Below are 20714 nucleotides of genomic sequence, written 5' to 3'. Positions count from 1 at the left end.
AAGACTAAAACGGAATATATGAGATGTGCATGGGATTAGCGATACTAGATCGTAGGATGGGGATGTCGCTTTAGCATGACAAACAAATGCATGAAAAGGGGACTTTTCTATATTTGGGGTCGATGCTGCAGAATGATGATAAGGTTGATGATGATATTAGCCATATGATTTGAGCGGATGGATAAAACGACGATGTTCATCTGGCATCCTATGCGATAGAAAATTTTCGGAAAATCTGAAAGGTAAGTTGTATAAGACGGTGATCAGGCCTGTTATGCTTTATGGAGCCGAATGATGGGCTACCGAAAAACTACATGTTCAGAAGATAAGTGTAGCAGAAATGTGTATGCTGTGATGGATTTGTGGCAACACGAGGCATGATCGAATTAAGAATGATGATACAAGTGATAGATTTGAAGTAACGCTAATATAGGAAAAACTTATTAAATATTGTATGTGATGGTTTGGACTCCAACGGAGGCTCCACGAGGAACCAATGCGCAATAAAGTATAAGTCGCATCGTAGATACAAACAAAAGCAGAGGCTGATCAAAATCGACATGGGAGGAGGCAGTGAAAAAAGACTTACAAATAATGAAAGATATTAAAAGAGAGGACGTTAGACAGAAGCACGTGGAATCCTGCAATCTATGTACCTAAACCATAACATAGCAAATATGGTTTATGATTTGGGTTTCATTTCTAGCCTACTCTAACATGTTTGAAACTAAAGTCTTCGTAATTGTTGAAGTACAATCAATAACGTGATCTAATTTGCCTTGTGAACAACCCCTGGTCCCTTTGTCTATTTCGTAGCTCCAAATTTGCTTTCTGATAAAGAAAAAGTGTAGTCATGACCAGAACTCCCTTGTAACCCAAATTACATTGAAACCCAAATTTCAATCGGTACTTCGGAAATTGCGATATATCCTTAACTCTGCTGCATAAGCCAAAAGATCGATAAACCGTAAACCAAAAATTCACTTTGTGACTTAAAACCAATAGTTTTATTCTATATTTCTCAAGACTTCCATAGATGATTACCAACTTCCAAGATAATTACAAAATCAGTAGTTGTATGATAGATTATGCAGCCATTTTCTCTACTGCATAATTTATTATGCAGTCATTTTTAAAGCTGCATAACATATTATGCAACCATTTGATTGATAACAGTGCTAGAAACAAAATGGATGCATAAGGAAATATGATGCCTTTTACTAATTAACTTAAGGACTTTTAGGGACAGTTATCCATCATGCACTGGTGTTTCCACATTTAGAAACAACCGAGTGTTGTGACTAAGTCTCTGCTATAATCACGATTCTTATATATTTCAGATTCTTCATTAGCACTATCCTCATCATAATCATTATTATAATAACAGAAAAATGGTGGAACCTCTTCTAAACAAGTAGTGTTACCAATTCTAACCTCGTCATCTTGATTAGAATAATCCTCATTTTCAAGGGTATTATTGGAAACACTGTATTGGAAATTGAGATTATTTCAAGCAATTCATTCGTTCGTCTCAACCATGTGCTTAAGGGATTCTTCTAAAGAAAGTTTAGTTTACTCATGGGTGCAGTTCGTCCATTCATTTCCAACACAAATCTATTTGTATTCTCAGTTAACTACTTGAGAGACTATTCTAGAGAAATGGAAGGATCATAAATAGCACAAGGGTTCAACTGTTTGATTAAATCATTTAAGGGGGAACTAGTATTATAATATTCCTTATTTCCTTGCTCGTATGACCGGTGCCTGCGAGGATAGTAATTGGGCTCACCATAATATGGACTATATAGAACGAAACAATCATCGCCATTTGATTCACCAGATTGCTAATTCTCTGTGGAATTTGATAACTCATGTATCATCACTGGCATCGACAGTCGTCCATACTGACCCAAAATGTCCCCTCGGTAGGCGACTTGCACAATGCTTTTGCAAAATTCTGCAACAAAAGTTTAAAACTAAGAAAAACAAGCTACAAATTGAAAGACAGGATATCACGGTAAAAAAAGATTAGCCTTACACTGGCCCTAAAAAGGGTGGCTTGACTTACCGCAAAATTTCCGAAAAAATGCAAGAGAGATCCATGGACAGTCTGACACCATGTTTATTTGCATCTGACTCGCGATCTGGATCTGAGTCAACCCCTGACTCATCAAGAGTCAGATGTAAGTAGGGCTGCACAAGAACCGGTTAAGATGACCTGGACCGGACTGGAACCGAAAATACCGGACCGGAACCGGTGTAACCGGTACAGGGACCGGTACTGGAAGTTGAGAACCGGGATAGACCGGTACAGGGACCGGTTCTTGTGGGGACCGGACTGGAACCAGACCATAAGTACCGGTTGATTTAAGCCGTTAGATTTTTTAATTGGTATTTAATCTTGGTCGTCCATCCTAGGTATTTGAGACATATTATCTATCGAAATATCTTTTCCTCTTCATTTTTCTTCTTCTTCAAAACTACACCGAAGAGAAGAGGAGATGAAGGCACTGAAGATTGAAGATGAGAATATTTTTTTTTGAATGAAATCAGAGGTGGTGTTTGTTCTCCGTTGAAGATGGAGATTAAATGACGATGATTATGTTGATGAAGAAAAAGAATCTATGGATCTGAAATTGGTGAAGATAACAGAGAATTAAAGTTTGTAAAGGAAGAAGAGTTGATTGTTTATGTCAATTGATTAATTGATTAATCACAACCTGCACCTCTATTCGGTCACAGCACCACCACCTTCTTCTTCTTTGTCTTCTCCGGTTATTTCGAAAACTAATTGCATGTTAAATTTAGGGGTTTTTCAATTTAGAGAATATTGAATCTGATAGTCTGCTGTTGATGATGTACAATAGTAGTGTTGATGATTGATATTTCAACTTCAAGAGATTGAGGGGGTGTTGATGTTCTACAACAAGAAATCAAAGATGAGAAGAAAAGGTGAATAAATTGATGTTTGTAATTGATTTTATTTGATTGATCTATCTGATTGAACATAGGGTTCTTAATTGCATGTTTGATTTAGGGTTTTGTTTGAGATCAATTTGGAATATCATGGATTGAATTGATTGATTTTGTTGAAATTAAACAATAACATGTAATTGTGAAATGGGTTGGATTTGTTTGATATTTGTTTTGTGTCTATCTAACTTTTTGGGGATTGTTTATATTGACCAGGAGTCCAGATTGAGTTTCAGTGAATATTGATTTGGTATAAGATGAGACAGCAACTGGTGGAAACAAATTAATTGGAAAGTGTAGATGGATCTGGTAGAGTTTGAGCTGGAGAACGTGAATTGGTAATGGTCTGTTAGTTGTTGATACAGGTGACTGGTAGTGGTATGCTGCTCGAATTACAGAAATAGAGAGTTGGGCTTGAGCTGAAATTGAAGAAAAGAACAAGAAGAATGTTGTTATTATGAATGTATGCTTTACAGGGAAAGACCATGAAGCAGTGAATGGTTATTGCCGTTTGAATTGACTATGACTTAGTTTTAGGGGAGAAAAACCATGGAGAAGATTGATATTTCTTCCATTGATTTGTATAATTAAATGAATGCTTGTTAACTGATATGGACCTATGAAATTACATTTTTTTTTTGGTTATCTGCAAGTTTAATTACGTAATTATAACTGGAATAGGTAAAAACCGGGTACCGGACCGGTACCGAAGGTACAAGTACAACTCCAGGTACAGTTACAGGTACCGATCCTCCAAATGAGGTACCGACCAACACTAGGTACACTCCAAATGAGGTACCGACCAACACTAGGTACAGAGACCGGTTCCATAAAAGAACCGGGCCGTACCAGACTACTGACACATGGGACCAACCTACTGACTCATAAGAAAACCCTTTCGCTTCATGGGACAAAACTACTGACTCAGATATTTTTGAATAAGACGAGTCAGATGATTTCAATCAGATCCGGACAATTCAAATTCAAACAACTTAGGAGTAAACAAACGTGCACGTAAAGGTAAAGGTGGGACCAACCAAAAATGTACCCCTCGTAGTCGTAGGCGACTTGCACAATGCTTTTTTAAGAATGTGCAACAAAAGGTTTAACACTTCACCCAGGGAAAAACAAAATACACAGAGACAGAGAAGATTATCACTGTAAAATAAGTAGTGGAAATTACCAACCAAACTGGGTGGATGAACCAAAGCATTCTAAATCTACAATCAACTTCAATTACCCCTCCTCCCCCATCATTCCTTACAGTTATCATTCTCATTCGCATTCATTGAATTGATGGATAAACAGCCTATCCAAGGTTTCCACAGAACCAACCCTACATAATTAATGGCTTCATCATCATCTTATCTCAAAATCAATCATTCAAATCCAATACCCCTTGCTCTTACTTCTTCACTCCACCGCCCCTCCTCCACCTCCACCTCAAAAGCCCTAACTTTTTCAAGACTACCATACCCCAAATTGAGCTCAAAATTGGTATTGAATCTATCAACAAAAACCCTAATTAGAACTCATTCCAGTCGTAGATTTTGCACACCCCCTGCTAATAATCCTGTAATTAAAGTTTCCAACAGTGAAATTGAAGGCGATGAAGGGCACAGGGAGAATTTGCAGCAGCAGCAGCAGGAGGAGGAGAAGGAGAAAGTCAGTCAATTCAAGAAAAGGGTTGTTTTTGGGGTTGCAATTGGGGTTGGTGTTGGTGGGGTTGTGTTAGCTGGAGGATGGATTTTCACAGTGGCGTTAGCTGCTGTAGTATACATTGGTGCAGGTGAGTATTTTGAGTTGGTTAGAAGTCAGGGTATTACTTCAGGGATGACACCGTTACCGCAATATTTAACACGTATTTGTTCTGTTATTTGTGCGTTGATGCCTGTGCTTACATTGTATTACGGTCGGATTGATGTTTCGTTGACATCATCTGCATTTGTTGTTGCTGTTGCATTGCTTTTACAAAGTGGGAATCCTCGTTTTGCGCAGTTGAGTAATGCAATGTTTGGGTTGTTTTATTGTGGTTATTTGCCTTGTTTCTGGGTTAAATTGAGATGTGGTTTGGCTGCTCCGGCTTTGAATTCGGGGGTAGGAGCTGTGTGGCCTATTTTACTTGGTGGTCGAGCTCATTGGACTGTGGGTTTAGTGGCAACTTTGATTTCATTTAGTAGTATTATTGCGGCGGATACGTATGCGTTTCTTGGTGGAAAGACATTTGGTCGTACACCACTTACTACTGTTAGTCCAAAGAAGACGTGGGAAGGCGCAATTGCAGGATTGAGTGGTTGTATAGCCACTGCGCTAATGTTATCAAAAGTTTTTTGCTGGCCAACATCTTTACTGAATGCGGCTGCTTTTGGATTGCTGAATTTCGTGGGGTCATTGTTTGGTGACCTTATTGAATCCATGATTAAGCGTGAGGCTGGTGTCAAAGACTCTGGATCCCTTATCCCTGGGCATGGTGGAATACTTGATAGAGTGGACAGCTACATATTCACTGGAGCTCTCGCATACTCATTTGTTAGAACCTTCTTACCGCTTTATGGGGTTTGATCTGTACAGTAATCAACTCGAAAAGAAAAAACAGGGAAAATTCTCTGGTTCTTCAATTCTCGAATTGGGACAACGTCGATGACAAGCAAATATGTACAATTTGAGGATAGAAGATGTGCAAATGAAGGACTGCAAAAGGATTATCATCGTGTATGCAGTAGGCACTGTTTTTCTGGAAGGGAATAAGGTTAACCTTGTGTACTAGTAGTTCTTTTTTTGGTTTTGAAACAATACTAGCAGTTCGTAGTCACAGTTGTTGTCTTAGTCTTTATTTATTTGATTATTTATTTATTATCTGTTAACTAGAATTTTGTTAAATACAACTCCACTCCAATAATTTCATTCCTATATTCTTTTGGTATATCTTCGTCTTCTTTTTGTCAGTGCTTCAAATTGCTTCTATTTGGGTTCTGATAATCTTACTGCTATCGAAACCTTTGCAAGTCTATGTGAAACTTCAAGTGGACTACAATTTACAGGATTACTGACTGAAGCTGGTGTATAAAAAGCAGGGATTTTGGAACTGTATTTGGGGTAGAGAAGCAAATTTTTAACCGATTCAGGAAGAGCTTCCGCAGATCCAAGATCGTCAAAGGTATTTTCAAATCAGTATTTGCTATGATTTATTTTTCAAATAGTTTCATTTGGGATCAAGCACCTGGGAAACAATGTTAAAAAATTTGGGTCATGTATGTAGTGACTTTAAACTTGGTCTGAGAACCGGGATGAGCCACACACACTTATAAAATTTACTTCACATGGGATTGACTCAAAAGTCATAACTGAAAATTAGTTTCCATTATACCCAACTTCAAATCGAGCACAATAGTGATGTGCTCGTTTCTTAGCAAAAGTGAATGACATACTTCTCTATAGACGGGGTGCGGAATGGTGTCTGGCTAATGGCTATAGTTTATGGATCAACAGCTAAGACTAAGTCTGCTAAATTTTGCAATTTTCAGATGCCAGTTCAGTCAAATTGTTAAATTAGCATTCCCATTGTAATGTAAGTGCTAAAACAGTTAGTGCTGTGGATGCTCTTACGTTTAGACTTTAGAGATGATGCAACATGAATATAATCTTCACTGATACTGGTGTGCGTTTAAAGTGGGTGTTCTCCTCTGCCACTCCAGAGAAAGATGCCGTAGACCATAGTAGATGAGAATATTATAGATTTAGTCTAGAATGACATGTAAATTCAGTGTTCATGTGGGTCCATGTCATGTTTTCCTTTACATGTAAACGTTTCCATCCTCCCTGTTTTGGATAATTGGGTGGGTTCATAAGTCAACGGAAGCAGATTTATGACATTCAATTGTGACTTCATGTTTAAGGTTTTGCCTTGTAAATTTGCTTGGAAACTTCTGGTGAAGAAATAACTCAGCTCTAGCGATATGATTTGTTTATGTGTTCCTAGACTTGAACTCTGCATTGTGCAACAATTGAATTGTTACTAGAAACATATTAATATCATTCACATTTCGTAAGCTTTGCTGCATTCTTTTTTACTATTCTAGCTGTGTAATTCTTCAAGTTAACTTGTTTTGTTATTGTTCTGCAGCTATTTATAATGGCTAAATAAGGCCCTGCAAGTAGGTACGGTAACTCAAGGGGTTACATAAACCATGAACAGTATTAGAAGCAATGGTGCAGATAAAATACATATGTTATGTAGTTCAGTTAGCGAAGCAGATTCATCGCCTCAGGGGTGAAATGCTGAAAGGTCGACTCTAAGTTTGATGAGATTGCTACATGAACATTCAGTCTTAAAGTCTCATTTCAATTCAGTTAACGGAAAAATTCATCTCAAAGGCCTCTAACAAGTTAAGTTCAAATGATTGCTTATGCCAAAGAGCTGTGAATATATACAGGTATGCAACTTTATGTTGCTCAAAGAAAATCAGTGCATGAACACTATTTTAGCTACATATATAACATGTAAAGTACGAGAAAAATGTAGAAGTTTATAGTGCGCCTACTGTGTCTGTAGTGAAATATGTTAAACTTAATGTGGATATAATGACCTGCTAAGAAAAAGAAAAATTTGATGGCCAACAATGCATCTGTAGTGCATGAGCAGGCAAGGAAGACTTGGGTTATGGCATTTGTTAATAGTACCCAGTGTCTATCCTTAGTTCAGAATTTGCATTTTAGCTCAACTTTTTTGTTTGGTTCTCTGATGCATGTTTGTACCATTGTCAGTAATTCAGGATCAGGATTCTGCAACTGTTGGAGTGATTCTCAAATTATGTGATTAACAATAATTTACAGTCACTGAGCTGAGTCACGAATGCAACGACAGTTTCCAATTTATTCATTGGTTACTGCACACAGCGGAAACGCACACAGTGAAATTTTATTTGACCCCTCTTCAGTTCTGTCTCTGCCGCTAGTAACACACACTACCAAGTATTAAGCCTAGTAAAGTGTGACTGGCAGACGTGGGTTTAGGTGAACTTCAAGTGGGGTTACTTTGGGCATGGTTAGACCTGGACCTTCCGCCATATCTATAACTAGTCCTCCAGCTGTGTTGAAATCAAATGCCTGAAGAAGACGAGCTAGTGCCATGTGAACTGTCTGGTGGAAAAAGTCGATACCTGGGCATATCCTTCTTCCTGATCCAAATGGCGTGTACTCAAAATGTTGGCCCCTAAAGTCGAATTTTGCTTCTGCACCACCAAAACCACCATCTGACTCTGGAAGAAACCTCTCAGGCTGAAACGCTGACGGGTTTGACCACACTCGAGGATCACGCTGCAGTTTCCATAGGTTAACTATTAAGCGTGTGCCTGCTTTCACTTCGTACCCACCAACAGTGCAATCTTCCATAGCCTCATGGGGTACGGAGAGTGGTCCAGGAGGGTACAGTCGTAGTGTTTCCTTGACAATTGCTTGGAGGTAGACGAGACACTCGATATCGTGCTCCTCTATTATTCTGTCCTTGCCAACTTTGGTATCAAGCTCATCCTGAGCCTTCCGTAAGACATTAGGATTGGTGAGCAGCAGTGAGAGAGCCCATGTCATTGCAAGTGACGTTGTATCCGAAGCGGCCACGATAAGTTGCTGCAAATCAATAGAACCATCTTATAAGTTACCCCGCATCAACTACAACCGATGTAGATTGGAATTTAAGAATTGATCACATACCAGACATGTAGATTTGATGACAGTGTCTCGACTGTAACCAAAGAAGAGATCACCCTTTTCTTCATCAAGAACTGACATCAATACATCCATGAAGTCGTTCCCATCATCATAATTACTCCCTCTTGGTTCACCGCTTGTTTTTCTTGTTTGCAGTCTTTTTTTGTCTCGATGCTCTTCAAGCCACTTTGAAGCGATCAAGTTCATCTCCTTGGAGACCCTCTTCATTTGTTTCTTTTGCCCATCCACATCCATCCACCCAAGGAATGGAAGAACATCAGATGCAACTGATACCCCTGCTAGTTCGAAGAATTTTAGGATAGTCTTGTGGAGCTTTTGGCCCTCTTCTTCCTCGGTGTAATCTTCATTACCATTCTTAATAAAAAGGGTCTTTCCTACTATTATCTTCAAAACCACATTTAAGGACAGTTCTGCAAACACTTGGCTCATGTTGACCTTAACTGAACTAGCTATTGTACTATTCTGCTTTATCTTCTTATGGTGTTCCATCCAATATTCATATAATCTTTTCATGCATTTGTCAATCTCTAAGTACCGGCCATGCTTAAGTAACTCGAGGCGCCTAAGAGAGAGTAGATGGATTGTAGAGATCTTACGGATCTCCCGCCAGTAAGGACCATACATGGAAAAGGCAAACATGGCTTTAGTCAGGTACTTTCCGGCTGCACTAGGTGGACGAGTAGCAAATAACCTATCGTTGGTAGTGAAGCATTCTTTTGACATCTCCCAACTGCTCACAACTAGTGTCGGATACATACCAAACCGGACAATGCAAATAGGTCCGTACTTGTCAGATATAGCTGCAAGGACCTTGAATAGAGGTGTAGATCCTATTAGCCGAGGAAGATGACCTACTATCGGCCATGCACCTGCAACTTCAGGTGGAGATGCTGGTGATAATCTGCGCTCGTCTAAGTTGGTTTTGATATTCCTTGGCCTTATAATAAAGACCCAAATACAATAGAAGAAGGATAGCAAAGCTAATAAGCCTGCAATACTCACGAACGGCTGCAAGTAGTGGTGATCGAAGATGATTGCCATATCCATCACTCTGAGCAGCTAGTGATAATGATTTAAGAAGATTGATAGGATTTAGGTGGCTAGCTTATTGGGGAAACTGAATATATATGATAATGTTAAAGCAGTTTATTACACCAACCCACTCCAGAGACATGCTAATCTTGATTTGACTGAAAGTGTAGATATTCATATTTTCCATTCTTTAGGCTTCTTCCAGAATTCTACTGTGTTTATCTATATGTGCATTGTTGCTATTCCAGAACAACTTGAATTCAATGAATGTAGGTAGTGGAACTAAGCTAATATTTTTATATTTGGTTCAACCACCATTTTAATAGTGCTGGCTCTTGAAATAAGATGACACCATTTGTTACGTATAAGTAGAAAATTGCTTGCCAATCAGAGAAAAACGGTCAACAATCACTTTGATGTTACGTAGTTTAATTTGATTCTTCTATCATTTATGGCTAGTGTCGAATTGATAATGACACATGTTTGGAAGAGAGATCGACATGAAGAGAGGATCTATTTCACCATGCTTGAGCTTTGAAAATCGTTCAAGATCTGAAAACGAAAAATAAAATTGTTCTGGAGAAGAAGAAGGTGATGAGAGAAAAAAAGAAAAAAATCTTTCTGTTTTTGGTTGAGTTTAAAGCATGAGGGTTATTTTAGGTAAACATAATATATTAAAAATAAAAGAAATTATTAATCAGATTGATTATTGTTGTTTTCAAAAGATTTGACGAGACAAAATTAAGAAATCAGCAATTATAACTTTTACTAGCTTTCTGATAAAATGGAGAAAGAAAGAAAACTTTCACTAACTTTATCTTCTTTTTTTTGTTTGATACGGAAAATATATGAACAGAAGTTTCGTTGACAAGAGCTGCATTTGTCGTTCCTGTTGCATGGCTTTTACAAAGAGGAAATGCTCAGTTCGGGGTAGAGTGCAACTGCTATTGCCTTATTGGGCCGAGAGGCAAAGTTTGAACCAACTCCAGGAGATCTCTGCAGTTTCACGATTGTCATGGGTATCTTTAAACTAACGGTTGCTGTAATTTATTTTTCCCATGTTTAATTTGCTTGCTTGCATTTATAGATACAGGATGAACGTATACAGATATTAATAGCAACTGCAAGATGAAACTTAGCTTATATAAAGACAACTCTTTTTATTGATGTTTAGAAAATTTCTCAAAACTAAACACAAGCTCTAATCTTGCTCATATGATCAACCACAACTTTGGTGATCATATATATATAGAACTATGAATTCCTTTTCCTAGTCCTATTACCTTATTACATGTCTTTCCTTTTTTTAGAACTAGATGACTTCTAATTCCCTTAGGATTACATCAATTTCCTAATCTTGTCCTAACCAGCTTGTTAGTGACTTCTATGTTGAAGTTAATCCAACATTCTCCCCCTTAAGCTTCAACTGTGCTTGTGAGAAATCTTGTACTCCTATTAATTTTCTCATTTCTTCAAACTTGATCCGAACTAATGCCTTTGTCAATATATCTGCCTTCTGCTCAGTTCCGGGTATGTGTTCTATGTTAATGACCTCCTTCTTGATGCATTCTCGTATGAAATGATACCTTTTGTGAATGTGTTTCGTCTTCCCATGAAACACTAGATTTTTAGTGAGTGCAATTGCAGACTTATTATCAATCTTGATGAGAATTTTTTCAGGTTCTCTTCCTTTGATTTCACCCAACAGTTCTTGAAGCCATATTGATTGTTTAGCTGCTTCTGTTGCAGCCACAAACTCAGTTTCACAGGCTGAGAGGGCTACAGTGTCTTGCTTCTGTGAACACCATGTAATAGGTGCTTCTCCTAGATAAAATATATGACCAGTTGTACTTTTTCCATCATCTTGGTCAATATTATGACTGCTGTCACTATACCCAACAATTCCTTTTGATCCTCCTCGACCATACTTCAATCCATAGCTGATTGTTCCTCTTAGATATCTCAATATCTGCTTTATTACATCACCATGAGACTTGCGTGGACTCTGCATATAACGGCTTCCTACTCCCATAGAGAAAGCCAAGTCTGGTCTTGTGTGTAATAAGTATCTAAGGCATCCAACATTTCTTCTATAACTCGTTGGATCAATCTCAGCTTCTTCTTGTGCCTTTGAAACTTTAAGTCCAAACTCCATTGGTATCTTAGTTGGATTAAAGTTTCAAGTCCTGCTTCTTTCAGAATTCTCCTTGCATAAGCTTCTTGTTTAATCTGAATCCCATCTACTCCTTGATGGACTTCTATGCCAAGGTAATAAGTGAGTTTTCCGAGGTCTGACATCTCAAACTTTGATGACATTTCTCTCTTGAACTCATTGATCACCTTAAGGGAGTTTCCCGTCAAAAATAGATCATCTACATAGACTGCAATCACAAGAAGCGTTCCCTTTTCTTCTCTTTTGTATACTGATGTTTCTTTAGAGCACTTAACAAATCTGATTTCTCTTAAGATTTGATCTAACTTTGTATTCCAGGCTCGAGGAGCTTGTCTTAGACCATATAGAGCTTTTGATAACTTATAATCCTTATGCTCTTGTCCTTTTACTTCAAAACCTTCTGGTTGTTCAACATACACATCTTCTCGCAATTCACCATGTAAGAATGTTGTCTTAACGTCAAGTGGTGAATTTACCATTAGTTTGATGCTGCCTCTGCAATTAATAAGCGTATTGTTTCAATTCTAGCAACTGGTGCAAAAACTTCATCAAAATCTATGCCTGATTCTTGTACATATCCTTTAGCTACAAGACTTTCTTTGTATTTATTGACAGTACCATCAGCATTCCGTTTTATTTTAAGATCCACTTAAGACCAATCATTTTACCCCACCTGGCTTATCAACTAGAAACCAAGTCTTGTTTCTGTTGATTGAAATAATTTCTTCTCTACATGCTTGTGTCCATTTAGTCGAGACCTTTGCTTCTTGAAAATTCCTTGGTTCATCATTAACAAAAGTAGCATAATCTCACATTCTTCTGCAGCTTGAAGAACATAATCTTCCATATTGTGGCTTTTGTATCTGTCTTGTTGATTTTCGCAGTGGAATGGGTTGAGTTATTTCATCGATCTCTTCTTCTTCTTCTTCTTCTTCTTCTTCTTCTTCGTTATTCTCAGTGTTTTCATTATTCTCTTCTTCTTCTTGATTAACATCATTTTCCATTGGTATTGATGATTATGGGTCCTTCGCCTTCATCAATTACTTGACCCCATCTCATGGAACATTCCTGGATCCCTACTTGGTCCATCATTAGTTTTTTTCCACTTCCAGTTTGCTTTTTCATCGAATACCACATCTCGACTCAATATTACTCTTTTCGTTGTTGGATTGAATAATCTGTAAGCTTTGGATCCAGGATCAATTCCTAGATGCACAAGAGTCTGAGATCGATCATCCAGTTTCTTAAGAGTTGCAGAATCAACTTTTGCGTATGCTTTGCAACCAAACACTCTTAAATGATCTATGTTTGGTTTTCTCTTTCGCAAACTTTCATATGGAGTCATGTCTTTCAGAGCTTTCGTAGGTATCCTGTTTATTAGGTATGTGGAGTGTCGTACAGCTTCTCCCATAGATAACTAGGTACCTTCAGAGCCTTTGAAGAACTTCTTTTCATCTCCATTAGAGTCCTGTTTCTCCTCTCCACCACTCCGTTTTGTTGTGGTGTATATGTTGTAATAGGACCACATAAATCAGCACGAAGAAGCTCTAATAGCTTTGAGGCTCTGAATGTTGTTGCTTTTGGAAAACCTTGACGCGTTTGTTTCCCAACTAAACATGATTCACAGATTTTTGCTTCATCATTTATCTGTGGTAGTCCTCGAACCATCTTGTTCTGAGACATTGCCTTTAAAGTTCTAAAGCTTATGTGTCCTAACCTTGCGTGCCACTTCCATGTCTGATCTTCCAGTCTCATATTCAGACACAATGGCCTTCCAATCATGAAACTTATCTTGTAGAGATTCGTTTAAGAATACAACTTCGTGCATGAAAAGAGCTGTATCTGCTTCCCTTGTTTCATTCTTGTTTGCTTCTTCCAACTTCGTGCATGAAGTGTCCTGGTTTATCACATCTGTAACAAATAATGTTTGATCTATCCTTCTTTTCTTTCCCTTGGTTTTGATCATTCTGACTTGTTGTTCTATCTTGTGAGTTAAACCTTCCTCCCCTTCCTCGGCCTCTGTTTCCTCTACAACCTCTTCCACGACCTCTTCCTCTTGTCGCAGAGTTTTGTTGGTAAGAGTTTGTGTACAAGAGTTTTCCTTGAGTTTCTCCGTTGTTTTCTTCATCGAGGATTCTCTCTTCATATGCTTTCAATCTTCCAATTATATCTTCATAGATAGTCTTCTTTAAATCTAACACTTGTTCGATAGAAGCGATGATATTAATATACTTGGATCTTGGTAAACTATTGATAAACTTCTTTACCAGTTTATCTTCATCAATGGATTGTCCAAGTGACGCAGCTTTTGAGGCTATCTCTGATAGCTTTCCGGCAAAGCTATCAATAGTATCAGTGTCTTTCATCTTCACTCTTTCAAATTCAGACATTAAGGTTTGCAGACGGGCTTCTTTAACTCGATCAGCTCCGAGATTACGTGCCTTTATTGCATCCTAAATTTTCTTAGAAGTTTCCTGTTCACCAACTTGTAGAACAAACGGATTTATAGATACAAGATGAACGTATACAGATATAAGTAGTATCAAAAGCAATGGCGCGGATCAAGTATATATATACACGTAATGTAGTTCAGTAGCGAAGCAGATTCATAAACTCAGGGGTGAAATGTTGATATGTTTCTCTAAAATTTACGAGACGATACATCCAGTTAACAAAAAAGTTCATCCTAAAAGCCTCAAACAAATCAAGAATGCTTATGCGCACCAAACTGCTAATAAACTGCTTATGCAACTTTATGTTACACAAAGAAAATCAGTGCATGAAATTCGACAAGATTCCAGGAAACTACATGCAACATGTAATTTTAGTTAATTTTTGCTAGCTGCTCTCTTTTTCTCTTTGGACTATGAGAGAAATCTAGAAGTTTATCATTAGTGCGCCAGCCTACTATCTTTGTAGTGAAATTGGCGAAGCTTACCGTGGATTGATGACAATTGAGTAAAGATTCACAAAATTGATTAAAAAGACCAAAATCAATAATTTCTGGGTGAAAAAGACATATAAAATTTGATACTGTTTAATTAGACGAGAATGTAAAAATAGCCAGGATGTAAACAGTTTCATCATATCCAAATAATTTTTCTTATTTTTAATTTATCTCAGGATGCATTCAATTTCATCTCGCTCTTTTTTAAGTTTAAGTCATGATGAATTCAGTTTCATTTTTGTTATTTTTTTGTGTCCATTTAACCTATATTAACTTTTGCTCGTCCGTTAGAATCGTGTTTTAAAATATTTTGGACAAATGACCCATTTTCCGATAAAATTTTTATTTTGCTGGCCATCGATGTATAATGTATTCGTAGTGTTTGAGCAGGCAGGGACAACTAAGGCAATGACCTTTGCTAATAACAAGTCTATCCTGCATTATGCATTTTATCTCATCATATTTGTTTGAGCTATGGTGAATGTTAAGTACGGTACTTACTAATTCACACTCTCTAAGCGGCAAAACCACGCAACCACATGAACATTTTCACTAAGTTGTCTATTTTTTGGACCATATTCAAGATATTTGGTACAATAAATGTGAAACACAGCTTGTATAGTTTAAAGAGTACCCAATGGCTTGAACCAGCAATTGACAAATCTTATTTATGGATCTACGCACGGAGAACAGAACACCCTTAAACTTGTCTTTTTTTGTCTCCGTACAGAACACCCTTATTTATGGAATTGTTTTTTTTTATCACTACTACTTTCAATCCCAACTCTGCATTGGTAGCACACCGCTTTAAATATACTGATGACTGAGTCTAGTAAAGTGTGGCCGGCAGACGTGGAATAAGGTGAACTTCAAGTGGGGTTACTTTGGGCATGGTGAAACCCGGGCCTTCTGTCATGTCTATTACAAATCCTCTGTCTGTGTCGAAATCAAAAGCATGTAGCAGACGAGCCAATGCCATGTGAAGTGTCTGGAGGCCAAAGTCTATCCCCGGGCATCCCCTTCTTCCAGATCCAAATGGTGTGTATTCGTAATGCTGACCCCTGAAGTCTATGTATGCCGTTTCACCACCAAACCCACCAACCGTCTCTGGAAGAAATCTCTCTGGCTTGAACTCTAACGGGTTTGACCACACTCGAGCGTCACGCTGCAGTTTCCACAGGTTAACCAACAAGCGCGTACCTTTTTTCACTTCATACCCACCAACAATGCAGTCTTCTGTAGCCTCGTGTGGTACAGAGAGTGGGCCAGGAGGATACAGTCTGAGAGTTTCCTTGACGATTGCTTGGAGGTAGACGAGACCATCGATATCGTGTCCCTCTACGTTTCTTTCCTTGCCAACTTCGGTGTCAAGCTCATCCTGAGCCATTTTTAAGACACTAGGATTGGTGAGTACTAGTGAGAGAGCCCATGTCAATGTAACTGACGTAGTATCCGATGCAGCAAGTATAAGGTTCTGCAAATTCCAAGAGAATTTTACCACTCCGCAAAAGAAGTATCTACAAATAAGCATATTACGAATTGATGAGATGGTTATACATACCAGACATGTGCCTTTGATGACGGTATCTCGATTATAACCGAAGAAGAGATCTTCCTTTTCTTCGTCGAGAACTGACATCAACACGTCCATGAAGTCATGATTCTTATGATCATTAGCCTCTCTTTCTGCTCCATCGGATTCTAATGTTTGAAGTCGTTTTTTCTCTTGATGCTCTTCAAGCCACTTTGAAACGATCAAGTTCATCTCCCTGGAGAGTCTTTTCATTTGTTTCGTTTGCCCATCCACATCCAGCCACCCAAGGAAAGGAAGAGTATCAGATGCAACTGAAACACCTGCTAATTCGAAGAATTTTAGGATACTCTTATGAAGCTTTTGGCCCTCTTCTTCCTCTTTGGTGTAATCTTCTTTATTTTTGTTTTTCTTAGTAAAAAGGGTCTTTCCTACAATCATCTTCAAGACCACGTTCAAAGATAGTTCTGAAAACACTTGGCTCATGTCCACCTTAACTGAACTAGTAGTCGATCTACCATTCTGCTTTATCAAATTATCTCGTTCCATCCAACAATCATATAATCTTGTCATGCAATTATCTATCTCTAAGTAACGGTTTGGCTTAAGAAACTCGAGGCGTTTATGAGATAGCAAGTGGAGTGTAGCGATCTTCCGGACCTCCCGCCAATAAGGGCCATACGGGGAAAAGCCAAACATGGCTTCCGCGAGGTACTTCCCAGCTGCACTAGGTGGACGGGTAGCAAATAACCTGTCGTTGGTACTGAAGCATTCTTTAGACATCTCCCAACTACTTATCACTAGGGTCGGATACATACCAAATCTGGCGATGAAAATAGGTCCGTACTTGTCAGACATGTCGGCAAGGATCTTGAATAGAGGTGTAGATCCATTCAGCTGAGGAAGATGACCTACTATTGGCCACGCACCTGCAACTTCAGGCGGCGATGCTGGTGTTAGCTTTTCCTCGTGGAAGTTGGTTTTCAAGTTCCTTGGCTGTCGTTTAATGAAGACCAAAATACAGTAGAAGAAGGATATCAAAGCTAATAAACCTGCAATCCTTTCGAATAACTGGAAGTAACGATGATCGATGATTGATATATCCATCATATTTAGCTGCTAACTTCAAAAGGGAGAAGAACAGCTTTATGTATATAAAAAAAAAGAATAGGGAGAAGAACCGTAATTTATCATAAGATTGATAGGATGGAGGCTCCTTAGCTAATTGTGATATTCTGAATATGTAGATACTGATCTGACTTAAATTAAAATATTTATCATAACCATATTTTCTTTTTTTGTAAACGTTTATCATATGAATATGTATATTGGCTGACGGGCAGTTGTCACAAACAGCTTTTATGCGAGAGATATAGGCCTTCCATTGATATGCAAATCAGAACGGATGAAACCGACTAGTGGAGGAGGAAAACCTCCTAGGACAAGAGAGAGGTCCAGAAAATGATTTTTCCTAAAATATGGTACCCAAATAACGTTAAAAAGTAGGTCCAGTTGCGCCTATTGTTAACCCGAAATGAAAGGCAACGAGTAACGACACACGGATCCATCTCCTTATGTACGAAATGTCGTCTTTTTTTCAGCCGTAGGTTAAACAGCCAAAATGATCATATTTTATAATTCATTTACAAATTGGTCTTTTTCCATCCGATTTAACACCTTTCAATAAAGCGGTGTCATCTTTTTCGAAAATACCCTTCATCAAAATATCCTTCCTAATTAACTAATTGGTTGAAGTGGTGGTGATGAAGCGACAGTGGTGGTGGTGGAAACTTAAGAATCTCTACTAAACCCCGAAGGGGAAGCGGTGAACTCTTTGGATGTATGCGGTGTAACGAACCTGAATGTGGTTTTACGATCCTGAATGCGGTGTGACGATATGTAAACGGCACCGCCACCATCTATAAATAGCATCACCGTCAAAAGATTATAATAAAAGTAATAGTTAAAATTGTGTACAGAGGGATACATATGAAGGACACATAGGTAATTTCATTATCATATTTAACTGTGAGTCACCACTTAACTCTCTTTTTAACGGAAGTATGATCACTTTGTTAATAGTTTGTAACAGTAGGATGTTTTTGTGAATCGGATCCTACTACTGGGACTGTTTTGTACATTTTACTAGGTTAAATCATGTTCGTAGTCACAGTTGTTGTCTTAGTCTTTATTTATTTGATTATTTATTTATTATCTGTTAACTAGAATTTTGTTAAATACAACTCCACTCCAATAATTTCATTCCTATATTCTTTTGGTATATCTTCGTCTTCTTTTTGTCAGTGCTTCAAATTGCTTCTATTTGGGTTCTGATAATCTTACTGCTATCGAAACCTTTGCAAGTCTATGTGAAACTTCAAGTGGACTACAATTTACAGGATTACTGACTGAAGCTGGTGTATAAAAAGCAGGGATTTTGGAACTGTATTTGGGGTAGAGAAGCAAATTTTTAACCGATTCAGGAAGAGCTTCCGCAGATCCAAGATCGTCAAAGGTATTTTCAAATCAGTATTTGCTATGATTTATTTTTCAAATAGTTTCATTTGGGATCAAGCACCTGGGAAACAATGTTAAAAAATTTGGGTCATGTATGTAGTGACTTTAAACTTGGTCTGAGAACCGGGATGAGCCACACACACTTATAAAATTACTTCACATGGGATTGACTCAAAAGTCATAACTGAAAATTAGTTTCCATTATACCCAACTTCAAATCGAGCACAATAGTGATGTGCTCGTTTCTTAGCAAAAGTGTGAATACTTCTCTATAGACGGGGTGCGGAATGGTGTCTGGCTAATGGCTATAGTTATGGATCAACAGCTAAGACTAAGTCTGCTAAATTTTGCAATTTTCAGATGCCAGTTCAGTCAAATTGTTAAATTAGCATTCCCATTGTAATGTAAGTGCTAAAACAGTTAGTGCTGTGGATGCTCTTACGTTTAGACTTTAGAGATGATGCAACATGAATATAATCTTCACTGATACTGGTGTGCGTTTAAAGTGGGTGTTCTCCTCTGCCACTCCAGAGAAAGATGCCGTAGACCATAGTAGATGAGAATATTATAGATTTAGTCTAGAATGACATGTAAATTCAGTGTTCATGTGGGTCCATGTCATGTTTTCCTTTACATGTAAACGTTTCCATCCTCCCTGTTTTGGATAATTGGGTGGGTTCATAAGTCAACGGAAGCAGATTTATGACATTCAATTGTGACTTCATGTTTAAGGTTTTGCCTTGTAAATTTGCTTGGAAACTTCTGGTGAAGAAATAACTCAGCTCTAGCGATATGATTTGTTTATGTGTTCCTAGACTTGAACTCTGCATTGTGCAACAATTGAATTGTTACTAGAAACATATTAATATCATTCACATTTCGTAAGCTTTGCTGCATTCTTTTTTACTATTCTAGCTGTGTAATTCTTCAAGTTAACTTGTTTTGTTATTGTTCTGCAGCTATTTATAATGGCTAAATAAGGCCCTGCAAGTAGGTACGGTAACTCAAGGGGTTACATAAACCATGAACAGTATTAGAAGCAATGGTGCAGATAAAATACATATGTATGTAGTTCAGTTAGCGAAGCAGATTCATCGCCTCAGGGGTGAAATGCTGAAAGGTCGACTCTAAGTTTGATGAGATTGCTACATGAACATTCAGTCTTAAAGTCTCATTTCAATTCAGTTAACGGAAAAATTCATCTCAAAGGCCTCTAACAAGTTAAGTTCAAATGATTGCTTATGCCAAAGAGCTGTGAATATATACAGGTATGCAACTTTATGTTGCTCAAAGAAAATCAGTGCATGAACACTATTTTAGCTACATATATAACATGTAAAGTACGAGAAAAATGTAGAAGTTTATAGTGCGCCTACTGTGTCTGTAGTGAAATATGTTAAACTTAATGTGGATATAATGACCTGCTAAGAAAAAGAAAAATTTGATGGCCAACAATGCATCTGTAGTGCATGAGCAGGCAAGGAAGACTTGGGTTATGGCATTTGTTAATAGTACCCAGTGTCTATCCTTAGTTCAGAATTTGCATTTTAGCTCAACTTTTTTGTTTGGTTCTCTGATGCATGTTTGTACCATTGTCAGTAATTCAGGATCAGGATTCTGCAACTGTTGGAGTGATTCTCAAATTATGTGATTAACAATAATTTACAGTCACTGAGCTGAGTCACGAATGCAACGACAGTTTCCAATTTATTCATTGGTTACTGCACACAGCGGAAACGCACACAGTGAAATTTTATTTGACCCCTCTTCAGTCTGTCTCTGCCGCTAGTAACACACACTACCAAGTATTAAGC

At 38.0% G+C, this 20714-nt stretch overlaps 3 protein-coding genes across 5 annotated transcripts; 1 reads left to right on the top strand and 2 right to left on the bottom strand.

Moving 5' to 3' along the window:
* Positions 1-4106: 4106 nt before the first annotated feature.
* On the top strand, positions 4107-7236 carry LOC113350412 (phosphatidate cytidylyltransferase 4, chloroplastic-like). 3 transcript variants are annotated; one of them, XR_003360780.1, is made up of 3 exons: positions 4107-5722; positions 6048-6130; positions 7097-7236. XR_003360780.1 is itself a non-coding variant. In XM_026594547.1 (1 exon), the coding sequence occupies exon 1, from the start codon at positions 4321-4323 to the stop codon at positions 5533-5535; it is 1215 nt and encodes a 404-aa protein (XP_026450332.1). In that variant the 5' UTR covers positions 4107-4320; the 3' UTR covers positions 5536-5896. The 3 variants fall into 3 exon arrangements, 1 of the variants encoding a protein (XP_026450332.1); XR_003360781.1 differs by having other exon boundaries at positions 6015-6130; XM_026594547.1 differs by lacking the exons at positions 6048-6130; positions 7097-7236 and having other exon boundaries at positions 4107-5896.
* A 517-nt stretch (positions 7237-7753) lies between these two features.
* On the bottom strand, positions 7754-10027 carry LOC113350411 (cytochrome P450 CYP82D47-like). The gene is made up of 2 exons (XM_026594546.1): positions 8683-10027; positions 7754-8598 (listed from the first exon to the last, which is right to left on the bottom strand). Exons 1-2 carry the CDS (start codon positions 9745-9747, stop codon positions 7954-7956), a joined length of 1710 nt encoding a protein of 569 aa, XP_026450331.1. The 5' UTR covers positions 9748-10027; the 3' UTR covers positions 7754-7953.
* Positions 10028-15389: 5362 nt separating this feature from the next.
* LOC113350410 (cytochrome P450 CYP82D47-like) lies at positions 15390-17633 on the bottom strand. Its single transcript, XM_026594545.1, has 2 exons — positions 16414-17633; positions 15390-16326 (listed from the first exon to the last, which is right to left on the bottom strand). The coding sequence occupies exons 1-2, from the start codon at positions 17491-17493 to the stop codon at positions 15682-15684; spliced, it is 1725 nt and encodes a 574-aa protein (XP_026450330.1). The 5' UTR covers positions 17494-17633; the 3' UTR covers positions 15390-15681.
* Between the last annotated feature and the right edge of the window lie 3081 nt (positions 17634-20714).

This window comes from Papaver somniferum, chromosome 2 (genome assembly GCF_003573695.1).
Source record: "Papaver somniferum cultivar HN1 chromosome 2, ASM357369v1, whole genome shotgun sequence".
Lineage (NCBI taxonomy): Eukaryota > Viridiplantae > Streptophyta > Magnoliopsida > Ranunculales > Papaveraceae > Papaver > Papaver somniferum.
The sequence above is the reverse complement of the archived record's forward strand: the minus strand, read 5'-3'. Positions and strand labels throughout refer to the sequence as shown.

Coding starts and splice junctions, on each gene's coding strand:
- LOC113350412 (XM_026594547.1), top strand. CDS start 4,321: ATGGCTTCATCATCATCTTATCTCAAAATCAATCATTCAAATCCAATA.
- LOC113350411 (XM_026594546.1), bottom strand. CDS start 9,747: ATGGATATGGCAATCATCTTCGATCACCACTACTTGCAGCCGTTCGTG. Junction 8,599..8,682: donor TCATCAAATCTACATGTCTG/GTATGTGATCAA, acceptor ATTGATTTGCAG/CAACTTATCGTGGCCGCTTC.
- LOC113350410 (XM_026594545.1), bottom strand. CDS start 17,493: ATGATGGATATATCAATCATCGATCATCGTTACTTCCAGTTATTCGAA. Junction 16,327..16,413: donor TCATCAAAGGCACATGTCTG/GTATGTATAACC, acceptor TGGAATTTGCAG/AACCTTATACTTGCTGCATC.